An 18,686-nucleotide genomic window follows, 5' to 3' on the forward strand; every position below is an offset into this window, starting at 1 on the left:
TCTAACCAAGAAACACAAGGTCATGAAGAAAATGTTCAGAGCGTCCATGAAGTCCACACAGTGATTGTGAACCGAGCAAATGTTCAGTTTAGCCTGTAGATCCACACAGCGAGACACTGGCAGTGACATTAGTATGTGTTCACACAGAAAAAACAGAGGAGAAGCAGCGCAGGGGAATTAAGAGCATTTAGTGTCCGTGTCTGAGGTCTGTAATATAACTCACTACATCTCACAATTGTCTTTTTCTCAGAATTCATAACTTCGGTAACACTATCTACGAAGCCCATATTTATAAAGCATAAGGGTATTATTAAGGCATTATAATGAATGCATAGTACATTATTAATATATATATATATATATATATATATATATATATATATATATATATATATATATATATATATATATATATATGTATATGTTATATCAACTCATGAATAATCATAATTATAATGCATCGTAATACTTATGTATTTGTGGTATTAAGTTTAAGACTATGGTTATTTATAACACAGTGAACACTATATTAAATCTCCTTCATGTACAGTATAATAGACTGATCATATCTTCACATTAATATCTGTTCAGTATCTACAGCTTGTGAGTGGTTAGATGTGGAGTGTTATAAGAGTGTTTCTCTGGAGCTAATGGTAATTAATTGATGTGAGATTAATACTCCAACTGAAAAAAATGCTATGTTTTATATGGTTATATTTATTTTGATGGTTCCCTTAATCAATCGACTATAAGCAGCTTTATAACTACATCCCAACTATCTCTCATTACAGTATTAGCATGCTCAAGATCAGTAGAATCTAGTCTGATAGAATAAGTTGATGTGCTTCCAAAGACGCGTATTATTACTATTATTTATAAGTGGTCTTTGACTGCTTTAAATAGCTTCAGAACAATGGAAATATGAGACGTATAATACATTATAACTATGAGAAATATAATTCATTGTAAAAGTGGATGCAATGTGTTCATTGTGTTATAAATCATCATACTCTTAAAAGCTATAACCACAAATAAGAAAATAATATAATATATTAAAACCGTTCTTATGAATATTCATGAGATGATACAACATATAATACTTTTTTTTTTTATAATTCATTATGCATTCAGTATAATGCCTTAAGAATATAATTATAATGTGTTATAAATACAGGCTTCATAGAAAGTGTTACTGAAACATTTTATCTAGCAATTTGAACTTTTTTTTTTCTTGCAGTTGTGTTTTTATATCTCACAATTACAAATTTTCCTCTTAGAATTACAATTTTAATGTCTTGCAATTCTGAATTTATATATATATATATATATATATTTTAATCCTCTGTGGAAACGAGCTTCCTAATGCGATCGCTGCATGTGACGATCAGACCCAGATGTAACTCTGATGTAACTCTCAGATAATTTATTCAAAGCTGGCAGATGAAGACGAATCAGTGCAGGTCTGATGCAAGCGATTTCACACCAGTGATTCTCACTAAACTCAGAACAGATTGCTAACTCATACGTATGAAAGTGCAGTGGAGATTATGGTGAAGCACAACATCTCCAGGTAATCTGACACAGGACTGTTATATGACTTGACACACAGGTGTGTATGAAGTCCATCACACAGGTTCAGAAGAGTGCTTCCTCTGAGGAACACACTGATGCTGCCTGATGTGTTTAGCATTGTTTCTGAATGCACTCATGTCTTCTGTATTGTTAGAAGGGATTGTTTTTCTTTCTAACTAGTCAATGGTCTGAAGTGAGACAGATATTATCGTCAGTCAGTCTGCTCAGGTTCTCCTCATGGGTCACAGAGGTCACCCATCTCACTATTGATCTTTCATTAGAATGCCAGCAGAAAGCCATCTCCAGCACCATTGATTGAGGACGGGGCCGCGCATTAAAGGATGGAGCTCTAATCTGGGATGCAAGCCCTCGGTTTTCTTTTCCTACCTTTGTTCTCCTTCTTTTGCTTCTTGATCTGCGGCCTCAAAGCCGGAGCGCTCTCCAGAGCGTTTGAGACGTGACTGACCATCCATCAGAGAGAGCCCGGCTTTGCTCTGGAGATCACCATGAACATGAGGCCGATTAAGAGCTCAGCTCAGGTTGTTTGGATCTTAAGCCGGTCTGCCTTTGAGACAAACCTGAAAACGGAGCTGCTCAGACTCGTCGAGGACTTACAGCAGCGAGCAAGTTTAAGAGTACACGAGTGAAAACATCTGCCAGTGTCATTAGATGTTTGACAATTGGCCTGAAAGGAATGGTTCACCCAGAACTGAAAATGGTCACACTGTATTTTAAAGTCACTATTAACAAACCATTAACAACCCATTGAGACTTTTGCCTCAATAAACTAAATTACTGCTTATTAATAGTTAGTAAGGTAGTTGTTAAATGTAGGTATTGGGTAGGATTAGGCATATTAGTATGAGTATTAGTATTAGAATATGAGCTTTATGTGCACTAATAAACACCCAGTGTGTTCTTTATAGGCATACTAATAAGCAACTAGTTAATAGTGAGAATTGGTCCTGTACTGAAGTGTCCAGCTATTTACTCACCACAAAGTTTATTTCTTCTGCTGAACACAAAAACAAGATATTTGGAAATAAGTGTTAGCAAACAGTTGATTCATTATCTTTTTTCTCCATACTATGGAGCACACAGGGCACCAGCAATTCTTCAAAATATCTTCATGTTGAATGTAAGAATAAAGTTCATATTTTGAGCAAGTCGAGTTTTAATTAAATGGAAATCACTACAAGAATTAAGAATATGTGATGCTTTTAGTACAGTTTTCTGACCTTCATGTTGGCGGCAGTGACCAGTGTTGTTCAGATGTTATCTGATGGAGCACTGGACTGATGCAGACACTATATGAGAGGAACTTCTGCTGTTAAACACTTATCGAGACACAGAGATACTCCAGACCTCATTGGTTCACTCTTATCATGTATTGCTTCATATGAGATTCAAATAACACTCTTTCAATGACTACTCTCCACACTGTGATTTCATCTGCACTGTGTATTGTTAGTTGTATTAACCAGCAGTTCTCCTGGTTAACTTCACCCAGTCAGTGATGAAGAGGTTCAGGGTTACTCTCTTCACTGTGAACTGCTCATGTGTTCTTCAAGGACATGCTCACAGTCTCCAGCGCTTTCAGAGAGACTCCAGAAGTTCAAAGAAATGCTGCTGTGTCCTCTTCCACCGGCTCTAAAACATCGTTCACTTTACCATGAGGAGGAGATGGAGACACAGTTTTGGACCACTCTTAATGGGTTTCCAGTATGCCAGGACTCCTCTCAATAGATGCAAGACAAAGACGTATGAGCACTTTATCTTTCCCTTTAAATGTTAGTGTTTGACCTTCAGGGTTTGTGTAATTGAATGAAAAAGTAAATGGGAAAATAACTCTTCTCATATTAAAGTATTAAAATTCACGGCACACGTTGGCCGTGGAAGAGATGGAGGAAAAGGAAAACACATTTATTTCCCAGCCTAATTGAAAAACGTATTTGACAGATCCTCTGATATGTCTGAGTTTTGATGAATCATAATGCGCTTTAAGCTTTCTGCCGAGCCTTTCATGTCTGGGGAAGGTGGTTTTTACGCTCTGGACTTATCTGCCGCTCAACGTAATGAAGGCAATTTCAATGTAAACCCCTATAGATCCAAGCACACAGCTTTTAATCCAATTCAGCCTCCACGCCTGGACTGATTCATCTCCCCACAGACCTCATGCAGATCTGAAGGTCTCGTCACTCTGGGTCTCAGTGGAACATCTCAGATGCGCTGGGATAAGAGGAGCAAACTGGCATCAAGAACATGACAGCACGCACCAAGAAACAAGATGCTTGCTTGTTTGTTTTTTACTCTATAACAACACTGATCAACACTTACAATCTCATTCCTGCTTTTGTGGAAATGCAGAACTTGTCCTGAAGATTGTATGAGAATCTTTAATGAGGCGTTTGAAAGTGATGGCCAATGCCATGATGTGATGTGTCAAGCGCTATTGATCTCCAGCATTTATGCTGTTTATTCCCTTTTCATTTGTATGAGCTGTTTATAATTTTAGTGGTTGTCGTAAACTGACAATATTACGCAGTTGGTAAAAACAGGACTTGATAAGCTGGTTGATGTGCGGTTCAAAGCATAGTGTAGAATCAAATATCACACCAAGATTAGTACAGTGTGGGAAGGATGTACTATAACCATGTCAATATTAATAGAGAAGTCAGGATGAGGGGAGACAGCTAACAGAATCTTAGTTTTTTTATTATTCAATTTTGAGAAATTTTAAGCCATCCATACTTTAAGATCATATAGGCAAGATGTTAAAGTATTTGGAGGAAAAACGGAGTTGGACTGTGCGGGAAAAATAAATGTGTGTATCATTAGTGAACTGTGGAAATTTAGACCATGGCATTTGACCCAGAGGAAGCATGTAGATTAAGAACAGAAGTGGACCAAGTACAGATCCTTGAGACACTCCATGATTATTAAAAAAACAAGTGTTAGTTATTAATACAATTATTTTATAGTGCACCTAAGAAATATATTACTAATATAGGTTTTGTTTTTATTTATTTTTAATTAATTATCAATTTCTAACCTAAAACCAATAAGGTTTTATTTTGGCAGGTACCAGCAGTAAATGTATTTTATATATTTTATCATTAATGTAAATTTATGCTTTCAGATCGTTTTTATACATTATTACAGTTTGTCGGTCTAAAGGAGTGATTGTGCACTAACAGCTGTCAATCATGTCAGTATGCAAATGAGCACTCTGCACTTATTTACCTAGCGCATTTCTTATTTTGGACATGTATGCGCACATGTGTACCACTTATGTGCATCCTTGTATATAATGCTTATTATGTGTTATTCTCTTTCATGCATCTGCAGGTTCTGGTGCCCAAGAAGCCAGAGTTCAAAGGGAAGATGATCGAGGTGGATATATACGAGGCTGGGAAGCACTACATGAAGGGCCGGCCGGTGGAGGACGCGCAGGTCTTTACCCCCTCCATCGCTCAGCCTCTTCAGAAGGGACAGGTGTCTGGACTCCCTCAGGTCAGTCTGCTGGACCGGCTCAATATGACCGTTTCACATTAGCTCATTCTACACACTGAAGATGGCAGAAAAGTCACAGTGGAGGGCTGTGGAGAAATCTTGGAAAAGTGTCCCTTTCATCGCAGCTGTGTCTTTGTTTTGAGGTGTTTAGATGCTCCATGAGTTGGGATTCAGTCGGACAGCTTGAATGTGTTATAGTAGTGTCATGGTCCTTCAGAGACTAGCAGAAGCTGGTGGAGATGACACAGTGTCTGTCTGGAGCAAACGCTGTGCCTGTCTGCATCTGAAGAGATGGACAAGACAGATTGGAGGCCGTTTCCTCCGGCACAGAGTCCAGACTTCACATTCTGTTTGCAGACTGTTTTACGTTCAGACGAGAGTGTGAAATTGTGATTGTGTTCACAGGTTTACTGATAATGTGAAACCACCAAACACAAGAATCAGCTATTATAGAATAAGCAATCCAGATCTATGGTACTTTCTTTAAATCTTATAGATAAACCATTTATCATAGAACTGATGAAAGACGTCATCCGTGCTAAATGTAAAAAATCATGTCAGTATGCAAATGAGCACTCTGCACTTATTTACCTAGCGCATTTCTTATTTTGGACACACTCTTTACTGCATTAGTTCTGGCTTTGTTCACACAGAGCTCGTTCCAGGACTGAACCCAGCAATGTTACTAGGTAGGGGTGCTCCGATCATGATCGGCCGATCATTAATGCGCATCTCATCAGTAAAGCCGGTTCTCTAATCAGCGGTTAATTCCATCAGGTGTGTGATTTCACATAGAGCAGCTGTTACTACACAGAGCCGTTGTTAACTGAGAAGATGCGCCAATAAACGCTGAAAATGAAGTGGATTTGCGCATCTTCTCAGTTAACAATGGCTCTGTGTAGTAACAGCTGCTCTATGTGAAATCACACACCTGATGGAATTAACCGCTGATTAGAGAACCGGCTTTAATGACGAGATGCGCATAACGATCGGCCGATCGTGATCGGAGCACCCCTATTACTAGGTCCCTGACCCGGGATCAGTCCTGGAATCAATCCCGGGACGTGTTTGTGTTCACACAGAAGGTAACCCCACAATTTTTTGAGTGATAATTTAACCAAAAACCATACCAAATTCCCGCTCAATTCCATTATGACAACATATCAGTAACATCAAACTCACTGATTACTGATGCATCATCATTTTGGATTTGGCCATAAGTATAGATGGAGTGATCATTATTTTAGTTTGGTTTGAAGAAGGAAGATCATTTAGGTTCGCTATCCCTGTGAACAGGGATGAGTTGCTGGTTTGTTGGCAGAATAAGACTACTGATCACAGTTATCTCAAGCATAAGGTACCAGTGTCTTCAAGAAGTCTTGCAGTAATTCCATGGCAGTGTCTTGCATGAATGCTGTTTTACTCAAATGGACTGTTTCTGTCTGGAGTTTGTGACTTGAGAAACCTTGTGTGCGGTAGGGTGAAGATCTAGTTTTACTTACTCTTTGACCGTTTTTTTGTCAAATGAGGGATCTAGACAACACTTATAAACGGTATAATAAAGTCCAAGGCCTTCATATAGTGCAGAAACTTCTAAGTGAAGTGTGTCTGAGAGGGGAATGGTGTGAGCGAGAGCTTCTGTCACTCTAATTGGCTCCACACACGTTACTCTGTCCTTGCCTGGAGCTCTTGAGTGTTAGCTAGTGAACGCAGTCCTGTCTAAAGACAGCAGATCGCAGCTACAGTACTTACAGAGATCATTCCACACCAATAGAGGCCTCCATAAAACTACAGTCCTGCTGCTGGATGCTGATGAACAGAGCTACTGACCGGATGGAGAAGACCGGCCCTTGTGCTTCTCACCCAAAGATGCCATGCATCAAGAAAGAGTTGCTTCTTGCAGCTTGTTGTGTACATTCAGACAAATCTTTATTCTTTTTTCTTTTTTTCTGAACAGCCTCTGTTAGACTGCTGGATGACCATGATTGCTTGCCTCTCTCTCTCTGGTTTTATGGTCTGCCAGGGCAGCAGTAAAATCTGATGGGGTGTGAAATTAAAATGTTATCACATTTTGAAGCATCATTTGATGTCCTCTGTTTGGACGAGTGTTTCTCTCCTGGCTAGAAAAATAACATAGCAGTCACAGATTAGCACAGAATGACAAATAGAGAGCGTTAAAGCAGTCCGATCACTGCTAGATCACTCACTGAGGACACACACATTCATTCACAACACACACTAGACACTTACAGTATAATAACCAGTAATGATTATTTCTAGTTAATGATATAAATATATATTCTAAAGTTTGGGCTCATTAAGAGGGTCAGAGTCAATATATTACATTTTAACATATTCACGTAGTAATACAGCTTGTTTTTAATTGTGAATATATTTCAGTCTTTCACTGTATTTTTTATCAAATAATTGCAGCCTTGGTGAGCAGAAAATACTTTTTTAAAACACTCATTATTCCAAATGTTTGATCTGTAGTAGATATAAAATTGTCATTTAATCTCATTTTGTTCTGAAGCTTGGTTCAGATTACATGAATTTAGCCTATTTTTGGCACGATCTGCTTGAAGTAGGGCATTGTGGGGATTCGTAAATGACAAATGGGCATCAGGACGCAATGGGCATCTTGATAACACCATTTTGAGCAATTATAGACCAATATCTAATCTTCCTTTTTTAGGCAAAATTATAGAAAAGGTAGTTTTTAATCAGCTGAACAAATACCTCAAATGGATACCTGGACAATTTTCAATCTGGTTTCCGACCGCATCACAGCACTCATTAAGATAATGAATGATATTCGCTTAAACTCCGTTTGACACTGACGATCATAACATACTACTAGAGAGACTGGAAAACTGGGTCGGGCTTTCTGGGATGGTACTCAAATGGTTCAGGTCATACTTAGAAGAGAGAGGCTATTATGTGAGTATAGGAGAGCATAAGTCTAAGTGGACGTCCATGACATGCGGAGTCCCACAAGGCTCAGTTCTTGCACCGCTCTTGTTTAGCCTGTATATGCTTCCACTGAGTCAAATAATGAGAAAGAACCAAATTGCCTACCACAGCTATGCTGATGATACCCAGATTTACCTAGCCTTATCTCCAAATGACTACAGCCCCATTGACTCCCTCTGCCAATGCATTGATGAAATTAATAGTTGGATGTGCCAGAACTATCTTCAGTTAAACAAGGAAAAAACTAAAGTTATTGCATTTGGAAACAAAGATGAAGTGTTCAAGGTGAACACATACCTTGACTCTAGGGGTCAAACAACTAAAAATCTTGGTGTGATTCTGGAGACAGACCTTAGTTTCAGTAGTCATGTCAAAGCAGTAACTAAATCAGCATACTATCATTTAAAAAAACATTGCAAGAATTAGATGTTTTGTTTCCAGTCAAGACTTGGAGAAACTAGTTCATGCCTTTATCACCAGCAGGATGGACTATTGTAATGGTCTCCTCACAGGCCTTCCCAAAAAGACCATTAGACAGCAGCAGCTCATCCAGAACACTGCTGCCAGGATTCTGACTAGAAGCAGAAAATCTGAGCATATCACACCAGTCCTCAGGTCCTTACACTGGCTTCCAGTTACATTTAGGATTGAAATACCTTTACTCGTTTATAAATCACTCAATGACCTAGGACCGAAATATATTGCAGATATGTTCACTGAATATAAACCTAACAGAGCACGTCAATTTTAAATAATGAAAAGTTTAAAAGTTTTTGCTTGTTTTATTTTTATTATTTTTATTCATAATTATTTTACTTTCTTTTATGTAAAGAACTTTGAATTACCATTGTGTACGAAATGTGCTATATAAGTAAACTTACCTTGCCTTGCCTAATGTTAAACATGATGCTGAAAGATTTTAGGAAATATGTTTTTTTATTTATTTTTTTGATGTCCATGGTTGTTCATTGACCATAAAGCCTAAAAAACTCTGGTAGAAACCTGCTGGAACTTCTCAAGTGTTTCCGGTTCTGTAAATGCATTGTGACATGTTCTTTTCCAGTGCTCATGGTCATTTTATTCCCTTTTCACTTGCTTGTCAAAAGCTCTCATTGCTTTAAAGAGAGCAGGCCACCTACTACCACAGAGACCTCATCAGAGAGAAAGCGAGCTGATGAAAGCAGTTTAGACTGCTGATTTCTGGAGCTGTGTCTGCAGTGAGGTGGAGGAGGAGCGGAGCGCTGCAGGTGTGAGCTTGTCTTCACTCGCTGACCTCCAGCGCTGATCAACCCTCGAGCTGCTCTCAGATCTCTGAACATCCCACAGAGACGCTGCTCTGAACCTGATGACACGCTGAACTGAAGGACCTCTTTACCTCTCAACCTGTGTGACTGTCCTTCAGTGGAGCACAGAGTCAAGAGGATCGACTTACATTTCAGCCCGTTTGTCCTCATGATTGAGGTCTGTAAATACTGTGATTCCTGCGTGACTGAGAAACTGTTCTCCAGTGGTCGTGTGTGTGTGTGTGTGTGTGTGGCGTTTACACTCAGAACCAGCAGCCGTGTGTTTGTGGAGCCGTCTGTGATGATGTGCTGATGATGTGGAGCACTGCAGATCTGGGACTTTCTTCTGATTGTCTGTGTTTGTGTGAGACAATCTTAGATGTTTCTGTGTTTGTTTGTGATTAGTAAGGGCTAATTACAATTGCTAGTGTTAACTGATGTTAATGAATGGGTCAGGAAGGACTAATTGGAAGATTCCCCAGAGAGAGTGTGTGAATAAGTTTATGAGATGATTAGGTCTTCTAACACACACGTGTGTATTCAGCGCCGTGTGACTGAAACTGCTCTGGGCACTGGAGAGAAACCACGAGAGAGAGATGCAGAGAGGTCCATGATGCGGTGTGTGTGTTTTCTTAGTAAGCGATTGCCGGATCTTTACATCATCTGGAGAGCCTCCTCCGACACTGGCTGTTTCTGAAGGATATGGACACGTCCTCTGTCTCTGGCTTCACCCGTCTTGCCCAACACACATCACATTTAGAAGATTGAAGGACAAACATGACGTGATGGTAGTGTAAGTTGTTTTGAACTGATGTGATGTTATTCATCCTCATCGTTTCATTTCAGCCATTTTCTCAAAGCACATATCGCTGACTTCTGCAGATGTTTGTTATGTGGTCATGTGTGAACGTCAGCAGAAGTATTTATGTCTGTGGTGAGCGGGTCAGTCAGCGCTGTGATGCAAATGTGGTTTTAGACGTGTTCAGATGACCTCTGTTTTCAGCCTCTGCAGTAAGTTTGTCTGACCTCTATAAATACAGGGAAAGTACATTTGTTAATTACTTGTTTGTCATAAATCAGTGTAATTGCACTCGGGACTTGAGACAAAAATGGAGGAAAGCAGAGAGGCAATGGAAAAAAGAACTTCAAGCGTGTTATGAGATTGTTTTGATTAATTACCAACAGGCGGTCAAGGCAGTTAAAAATCAGTATTTTTCAGACTTAAGTATTATAATAATTCAAAAACTTTATTTAGCGCAATAAATTATGTCCAGAATCCTTCTATATATGCTGTAGAATATGGAGAATCCTACACATACATATCCAGAGCCCGCTCCAATAGCTTTGCATTTGCACCTTTTTGCATTTTTACTGTCATGATTAAGACAGAGCTAGTATTAGGTCTACTGATCTTTCCTCTTTAGAATGTAGATTCTCTATGTATTGTTTTTCTCGTTTTGAAGCGCTCTCTCTTTGTGATCTTGTAGACGGTTCAGCAGTTGAGACCCGCTGCTTGAGCTTTAGATGTCGTTCCCTCTTGTCTCCCTCAGGTCCTGGATGTTGTAGGCCCAAGAATTGTATGGATCACAAACAGTAGTTTAGCAAATGTTTTTTCTCATCTTATTGAAAACATGATATTATACATCATCTTAAAAAGCCCCATTTCAAAGTTGCCTTTGTATCTAAAGGTTTTGAGAAGGCGGTTTATCATCATTTGTTGTACTTTTTTCAGTCAGGTTTTATGTCTAAATTGAGAGTACAGTGTGTTCTCTTTTAAAAGAGAATAATTATTTATTGCTGGTGTTGACTCAGAAAGTGTGCTGTTCTCATTCTCCTCAAACGAACAGCAGCATTTGATTCAACATAAGATTCTTTTGAGAATTTGAGTCAGTGGATACTGATCTGAGGAAATACCCTCAAATGGTTTTCTTATTTAAAGGACAGTAGGTTTTGTAGTCTGGTTAGTAAATTCTATCTCAGATCCTGCAGCCTGTGTTTGTGGGGTTCCTCAGGGGTCAATTCTGGGCCCATATTGTTTTCTTTGTACATGTACAAAAGGTTGCTTGTCATTTTATTTCATGTAAGATGTAATACAAAAAAAAAATGATTTTTAATGATTTAAAGCTGGTTATACAGGCTTTTAAGTTGTCAAAGTTGTATTTGTATCTGGGGGATCCTCTTGTTCCGTTTAATCATCTTCAACTTCTACAAAATGTAATAACTAGGCTTTTGACTGAGACTATGAAGCAGGTCGGTGCTAACCTTGTTGCATTGACTTCCAGTTAACTTTAAAGTGCAGTTTAGAGTTTTAATGTTTGTTCTAAAGGCCTTGCATGGCTTAGCTCCCAATATATATATTCTGTATCTTCTTCAAGTCTATCAGACAATGCCACTGAGGTCATTTCAAACATTATAGAACCTGTCTTTGTGAGATATTAGATGCTGTACTACACTGGGTCATTTTCAGTCATGTTTTAGGGCACATTTACTTGCCCAGGCATATGGTTGAGCTAGTAGTTAACTGTACCTTAATTTACTATTGTTTGGTGTTTCAAATTATATTTTTGTTGGGCGTGTTATATATTTTTTGGATTTTTGTTATTTAAAGGGGGGGTGAAATGCTGGTTTTCACTCAATCTCCTGTTAATCTTGAGTACCTATAGAGTAGTACTGCATCCTTCATAACTCCAAAAAGTCTTTAGTTTTATTATATTCATAAGAGAAAGATAGTCTGTACCGATTTCTCCCGGAAAAACACCACCGGCTGGAGGCGTGACGTGTGGGCGGAGCTAAAGAATCACGAGCGCCAGTAGGCTTTTGCGTTGAGAGCGTTTGGAAGCTGTGACATTACCGTGAGGAAAAAAACATCCAAAACAAACCATGGCTAACAGTCAGATTCAGCCGTTTATTTATGATCCAGAATCAGATCCAGAGGCTGAAACTGAACGAGAGCAGCATCAGCAACGACGTCTCTATGTGGTATGTACTGAAACTGTATATATTTGCTTAGCGGTTTTGGAAAATGACTAATTCCACTTTGTCGTCTTTTTTTTTTTAAGCTGTACATGTGGAAAGTGCAGTTTGATGCCAACATCTCATGTTGTTTACTTGATGTGCTTACACGCTGATAGCTAAGTTAACAACACAGAGATATTTGAAGCAGTTTTACTCACCGCCTGCGGTTCCAACACACGATCGTGACCCTTTTTCGTTGGGATTGCATCATCCTTAAGAAATAAACGATGTGCAAATCCGGCGTCAAACTGGGCCTTGTTTGTAAAAGAAGCATCTTCGAAATGCAGGGAACAAACACAAACACTTGCACAACTCCGTTGATGCTCTGTAAAAATAAACTCCATCCACTGGTCCCTTAATGCTGTTTCTCTTTTGGTAATCTGTGCAGGGTTGTCTTGCCCTAGCAACCAAAAACACACTTCTTTTGTGACATTTGGCGACGCTCTCGCTCTGATCAGTGAAGTCTGTTGTGCTCTCAGTGCTCTGCTATACGGGAGCGCGCGCTCTTCCGGCAGAAGTGCCCTTAGGACCCATATAAGGAAATTCTGCTCCATCTAACGTCACACAGAGCCATACTCGAAAACAACTTTCCGAAACTTGTGACAAACCGGAAGGAGTATTTTGGGAACAGAAATACTCCTTCAAACGTACAACTTAATTTTTGAAACTTTGTCCATGTTTAGCATGGGAATCCAACTCTTTAACAGTGTAAAAAACTCAGTATGCATGAAATAGCATTTCACCCCCCCTTTAAGCTTTTGAATTCTCACAACTCTAGTTGTTTTCAAATATGCTATACACAAACTAAACTAACAAACACACATTTTATTCCATACTTTATTTCATTATTTCATTTATTTGTTACATTTCTTGTCTAAGAGTTATTTACATAAAATAGTAAATAGTAAACTGTTATACGCTTATTATTGGTTTGTGCCTTTTATGGGATTTAAATTAATTTAACATTATTATTTTTTATTTTTTTAAATTTCTGTAGACAACACAATATCATTATTTACTTGCTCACAATGATAATGTGGTGAAACTCTGTCTTGGTTTGGTGGTTTTTGTTACAAGGCTTTGAGTTGTTAGTGTATGTGCTCTGATGCTGATGTGGGCTACACACACTGACGAATGTCAAAGCAGTCATCTTTATTTTCAGCTCTGCTTCAGCGTAGAAGCTTTTTCCTCTCCAGCATAACCCCGTGTTTGAATGTTGGCAGTGTTTATTTGGGTTCAGCTGTGTTTCACCCCTGCGGTGGAGCGTCTGAGAGAGACGGATCACAGGCTGTGGTGTGTGTGGATTATCACCTTCACCGGCGGGAGATGGTTCAGGCGTCTGGAGACCCAGCATCCGTGTCCTTGAGCCTCTCACCTCCTCTGTCTGAGCCGCCACAGTCTATCGACAGACGCTCAGTTGATTTGTGTGTGTGTGTGTGTGTGTGTGTGAATGACGCAGACGTGGATCAATGCGGTGTCTGGACGTGGCACATACTAGCGGTCACTCTAACTGACATTCATCAGAAGAGGAGAAAGAGCAAGAGAAAAAAGGAAAAGATATTGGCAGATGGAGAGAGTAATGGAAAGAAAATGAGACTCATTCGCTCAATATAAACTAGACTGTCTAGTAATGATTTGATCTTTTAGTCCTGTGCTTCTCAACTACTTTGTTACACCAGAAATCAAGTGCATTGCAAAAAAAGAAAAGCATTATTAGTTTTATAGTTTTACTTGGTTTACTAGGTTTTTCCCTTAAAGTATCAAAAGTTTGCTTGTCAAATTTTTAAGTTCAAACATTTGAAAGTCCTTAAAACAAGGAGCATATATATATTATTGTTTTTATTTTTATTTTTTAAGTTAAACAGAAATGTCTTTAAAATTAAACGCATAAATGTATAACCTTGGCAAAAAAAATGTGCAATATCTTTAACATGGCTTGGGTTGAACAGGATACAATTTTAATGACATTTTGTTTGTAAATTTCTCTTGAATTTTGCAACCGGCTAAAGTCTATTTATAGTCTAATTATACATGATTATTTGGTTAGTGTCATGTTACTGCTTGTAGTTAGCAGTTTTTCCTTGCTGTCTGTAAGCCTCAGAACTGAGACACATTTAGTTTCAGAAGTTCAGAAGTTCACAGAGGTGAGAAAACACAAAAGTCTGTCATTTAGTAGACATACCAGTATAACTTAGACTTAAACCTGAAGGGCTGTTTTGTTCATCCAAATGTAGAAGTAGATCCAGCATGAGGTGCTAGTCAGAAATATAAACACAATGAATGGTTTAACCCTCGGCATTATGTCCTAATGGTTATTTTCAGGTTTTAACCAGGGACTAGTCAGTGCCAGACTCGAGGATCAGCATCCCATCAGCCCCTGCTCCTCTGTTACAGTAAATAGGGTTCTGAAATACAGTCTCTCTCAGCTATGAGCAGATTATTTGATGAAAGAGCAAGAAGCTGAGGATTTGAGGAAGGGTTTCTTTGCATGGCTTATAATATATGTAGCATCAGCAGATAACTGGCACTCACAACTCTATTGCTAAAGAGATATTATCCAGTAACACTGCACCAACTTCATCACTGGCTTCCTGTCTGGGATGAGATGTGTTGAAGTGATTGCATTGATATTTGCTGAGGGAAGGTAAGCAGTACAGTGGTATTCCCCACACGGCTGAAAGTTTTAAAGGGCTCATATGATGTGATTTACATTTATTCCTGCTCTTTAGAGTGTTACAAGCTCTTGGTGCATAAAGAAGACCTGTAAAGTTGCACTGACTAAAGTCTCAAACCCAAAGAGATATTCTTTATAAAAGTTTAGAGTCAACCACATCTACCTAAAACGCCTCGTTTAAATACACCTCCACATTTCTACACGGAAAGCTTTGCATAACACCGCCCAAATTTTCACGCAAAGAAAGAAGGTGTAACTTTTATTCTCGCTGTGTTCGCTGCCGTCATGTTGTGGAGAAGTTTAATTGTGAAAGGGAAACTACTTTTTTTAGTCTTCTAAAAGAGGACATGACTAGAAATCAGTGGTTCAGTTGTATTTACAACATTGTTCCAGAACAGTTCAAACCAAATATTCAGATGTGTGCCTAAAATGCCGGTGTCTGTTTCTGTAAAGTGTGGCAGTTCCAAATTTACAAGGCGCTTCTGACTCAGAGTCTGTAAGTATGTTTTCATATGTAAAGGATGTTTCACTGATGATTCAAACAGGAGTTTTGAGCAGTGTAGAGTAGAGCTTGTTGTTTGTTGTTTCTCCGATCACAGATGCAGACATGGTTTTGTTTATGTTGCGCAATATGCAATGCAATCCTTAAAAAGATATAAGTCATTATGATCAGTAATTAGTATGTGGAAAATAATGTGTTTTTTGAACCTTAAACCACATCAACACATTGCATTACACCAAATACACACAATAATGTTATTTTTAGCAACATCATATGACCCCTTTGAAACACTCCAACTGCTTCCTCTGCGCTCTCCCATAGTGCAGGCAGAGACTAACATTACTCAAGTCTAACCTCATGTCGACTTCAGACACTCTCTAGAGCAGAACATCCCTTGGATTATAATATTCATCACTGGAGACCTCCAGGGTTCTGTTCTAGGCCCGCTCAAGTGGGAATACAGACTCCACACAAACTCCCAAGAGAAGCATTTCACATTGAGTCAGATTTTTCACAGCACTGAGGATAGTCATAGCAAAACGGTTGACTTGTTCATATTTGTCTTTGAATGGGAGATGTCCAGTACAATGGGAAATTGAATAACAATTCTGGTTTTGTAGAAGGGGTGCTTTCAGAATCTCTGGCTGTGGATTGTGTGCTTTGAAAGAGCTTAGGTGTAGGAGCAGGAGTTGTGGGATACGATCTCAATGGGACCTAATTGACCCATCTGGCCAAATGTTTGCCACCTTCACTTCCTGAATCTATAGAAAGGCAATGGATAGTGAGCTCCAAGAGCATATCTGCAATATGACAGCCTGAAATATTGAAATCATGAAATGACCGTTCAGACTGAGGCTCTATATTTAATCACGGGGGTACAGAAATGAACAAATTATTGGGTCAGCTGTCAGGCCTGTCCTGATGGGAGACATCGACCCATTACTGTGTCCATTATAGATGAACCTTTAATGTGCCAACACATTAGAGAGGACACAACTTCCAATTACAACCATTTTACCCTTTGAGTCCCTGATGTGTAAGTGCTTAAATCTCTGGCCGTTTCAGAGTGTAACTGCCCTCTATCAGTGTCCTGTCAGAGTGATGTTGATGGATGACATCTGGACTGTACTGCACACATTCACTTTCCATCCGTGCGTTCTCATGCTCCAGTGATGGTGATGATTTAATATTTTCTTTAATGCAGGAAACCATAAACTCTTTCATCAGTTCCTCTGTTGTTGTCACAGTCATAAGGAATAATCTTTCTCTTTTGAGTTGCGATTAGAGCAGGTAATGATGATGATTTGAGTTTTTAATGGCGTTTCGTTTCTGTTGAACCGCCTGTGATTGTCGCTGAGTGCAGGTGCTTCTTTCAGCTTTCAGCGGTGGAAGAAAGAACATAAAAGTAGAGCGTAAAGGTATTGAATCCTTGTTTGCATGAGCACAGGCCCGGAGACGAGCTTTAACATGCAAAGCACAGTATGAATCGTTTGAGTCACTAACACAGCAGTCACTTGTACAGTCATAGATATTTCACTCCTATCACTGTTTCGCTCCATCTGCCTGCTATTTATCTTCAATTCTGGTTTCTTCCACAGGAGCTGAAGGTGACCCATCAGAATGGCGCCTGTGCCTCGGTGGCTTCCTCTGCGCTCGTGGGACGCTCCTGGAGGTTTGACGCTGATGGACTCAAGCTGTTGTCATTGGGACTCGCTCTGGCTGCAGTAATCGTGGCTCTTGTGATTGAGAAGCTCCACTGACTCCACGTGTCACACGAGGCCTTATAGAATGAGCAGCAACCCAAGGACTCAAACTAGTGCTTGAATGAAAAGTCTTGTTTTAAGGTCAAATAAATGTAAATGAGGCTGGATAGTTAGGGACATTTCATTTTAAACTGCTAAATAAAGATTCTGTTTAAATTTTAAAGGCTGAAATCTATTTTGCTCCCGAGTGACGCCAGCCATTGTGATGTTTTAGAAAAGCTTTCATTTTTTTGTCAAGTCATTTTTTTTTGTTGTTGAAATCGAAGCCTCTTTGCCTATGAATGAGGACAGCTTGAATGCGTCTTTGGCGTTCTGTTCATTTTCAATCCCAGCAGTCTTTCATTCTCAAGCCAGGTGTCTCACTGTTGGCTTTGGGCTAAGAGCAACAGACTCTTCCCGTCTTTGTTCCCAGCATAAAGCACGTCTAATAAATGAGACTCCACACTCTCAGCTCTGTCTCCTGGGTTGTATTTCTGGAATGTTTTCTCAGGGTTTTTGGCATGAGGAGGTCAGATGCTTTGTTTTGCACTCTTGTCAAGCTAGTGTGTTTTTAACCTCAGTCAGAATACTGTGTGTATTATAATCTGTGCTCTTATATGCCAGATTAATTGAAAATATAATACTGTTGTTGACAGGACGAGTGTATATAGAGCCATGTACAGTAGGTGGCCAACCAAAATGTGCTTTCTGTCATCGCTGTCGCGTCTGCAAAGTGCATTTGCAGATTTTGACCGCTGAGTGGCACTTTAGCCACATTTTCGCAAATAGCTGTCAGCTTTGCCACACCGATGTGTTACATTTGACGGCTGCAGTTGGGGAAAATGAAAGAAAAACACTAGTTAAAATATTTAATATTCACAGATGAAAGTTTATTACTTATGTGCGTTTCTTAGATTTTAACATCTTTTTTCTTTCTCCCAATTCTGCTGCTTCTCGTCCGACTTGCTGTATGTTTACATTCACAAGGCCATCAACATGGCCGCCACATCCCAGAATGCAACGCGTAGCCCAAACCCTATTCGGGAGAAATCCAAATGTTTCCATATTCGTGATGTTGCCCATTTGAAGCTTAACTATTATTCATTAGGTAAAATAAGCATTGTAGTTTTCGCGTGTTTCAGTATTGACGTAAAAAAATCATAATGAGCAAAAATATGGAAAAGTGGACCACTGCTCATGCAAATGGCTTGGTGAACGACTTCTCTGTTTCCAATGAATATGTTTGCATGAGGAACCAGCGCGATCAAACAGCCGAAACAGATAATACTAAATTTTTTATCACACATTAAAGGCATAATTCGAAAATGCAAACTGTTAGCAGGAGTTTTTAGCAAACTCCATGGGGGATTTCATGTGTCTTGCTCTTCCGTTGGGCCACTCTGCCATAAAGC

The 18,686-nt window shown here is 39.3% G+C and overlaps 1 protein-coding gene across 2 annotated transcripts in view; it reads left to right on the plus strand.

The window, feature by feature from the left end:
- cdkal1 (CDK5 regulatory subunit associated protein 1-like 1) overlaps positions 1-17,745 on the plus strand; it is a 221,278-nt gene extending 203,533 nt beyond the window's left edge. For both annotated transcript variants that reach the window (XM_026249271.1, XM_026249272.1), the window contains exons 14-15: positions 4,921-5,085; positions 17,131-17,745. In XM_026249271.1, coding sequence (XP_026105056.1) covers positions 4,921-5,085; positions 17,131-17,292 — 327 coding nt within the window. In that variant the 3' untranslated portion in view covers positions 17,293-17,745. The remainder of the gene's footprint in view (positions 1-4,920; positions 5,086-17,130) is intronic.
- Positions 17,746-18,686: the final 941 nt, after the last annotated feature.

The sequence above is a fragment of the Carassius auratus genome, unplaced genomic scaffold (genome assembly GCF_003368295.1).
Source record: "Carassius auratus strain Wakin unplaced genomic scaffold, ASM336829v1 scaf_tig00020768, whole genome shotgun sequence".
In the NCBI taxonomy this organism is placed as follows: Eukaryota; Metazoa; Chordata; class Actinopteri; order Cypriniformes; family Cyprinidae; genus Carassius; species Carassius auratus.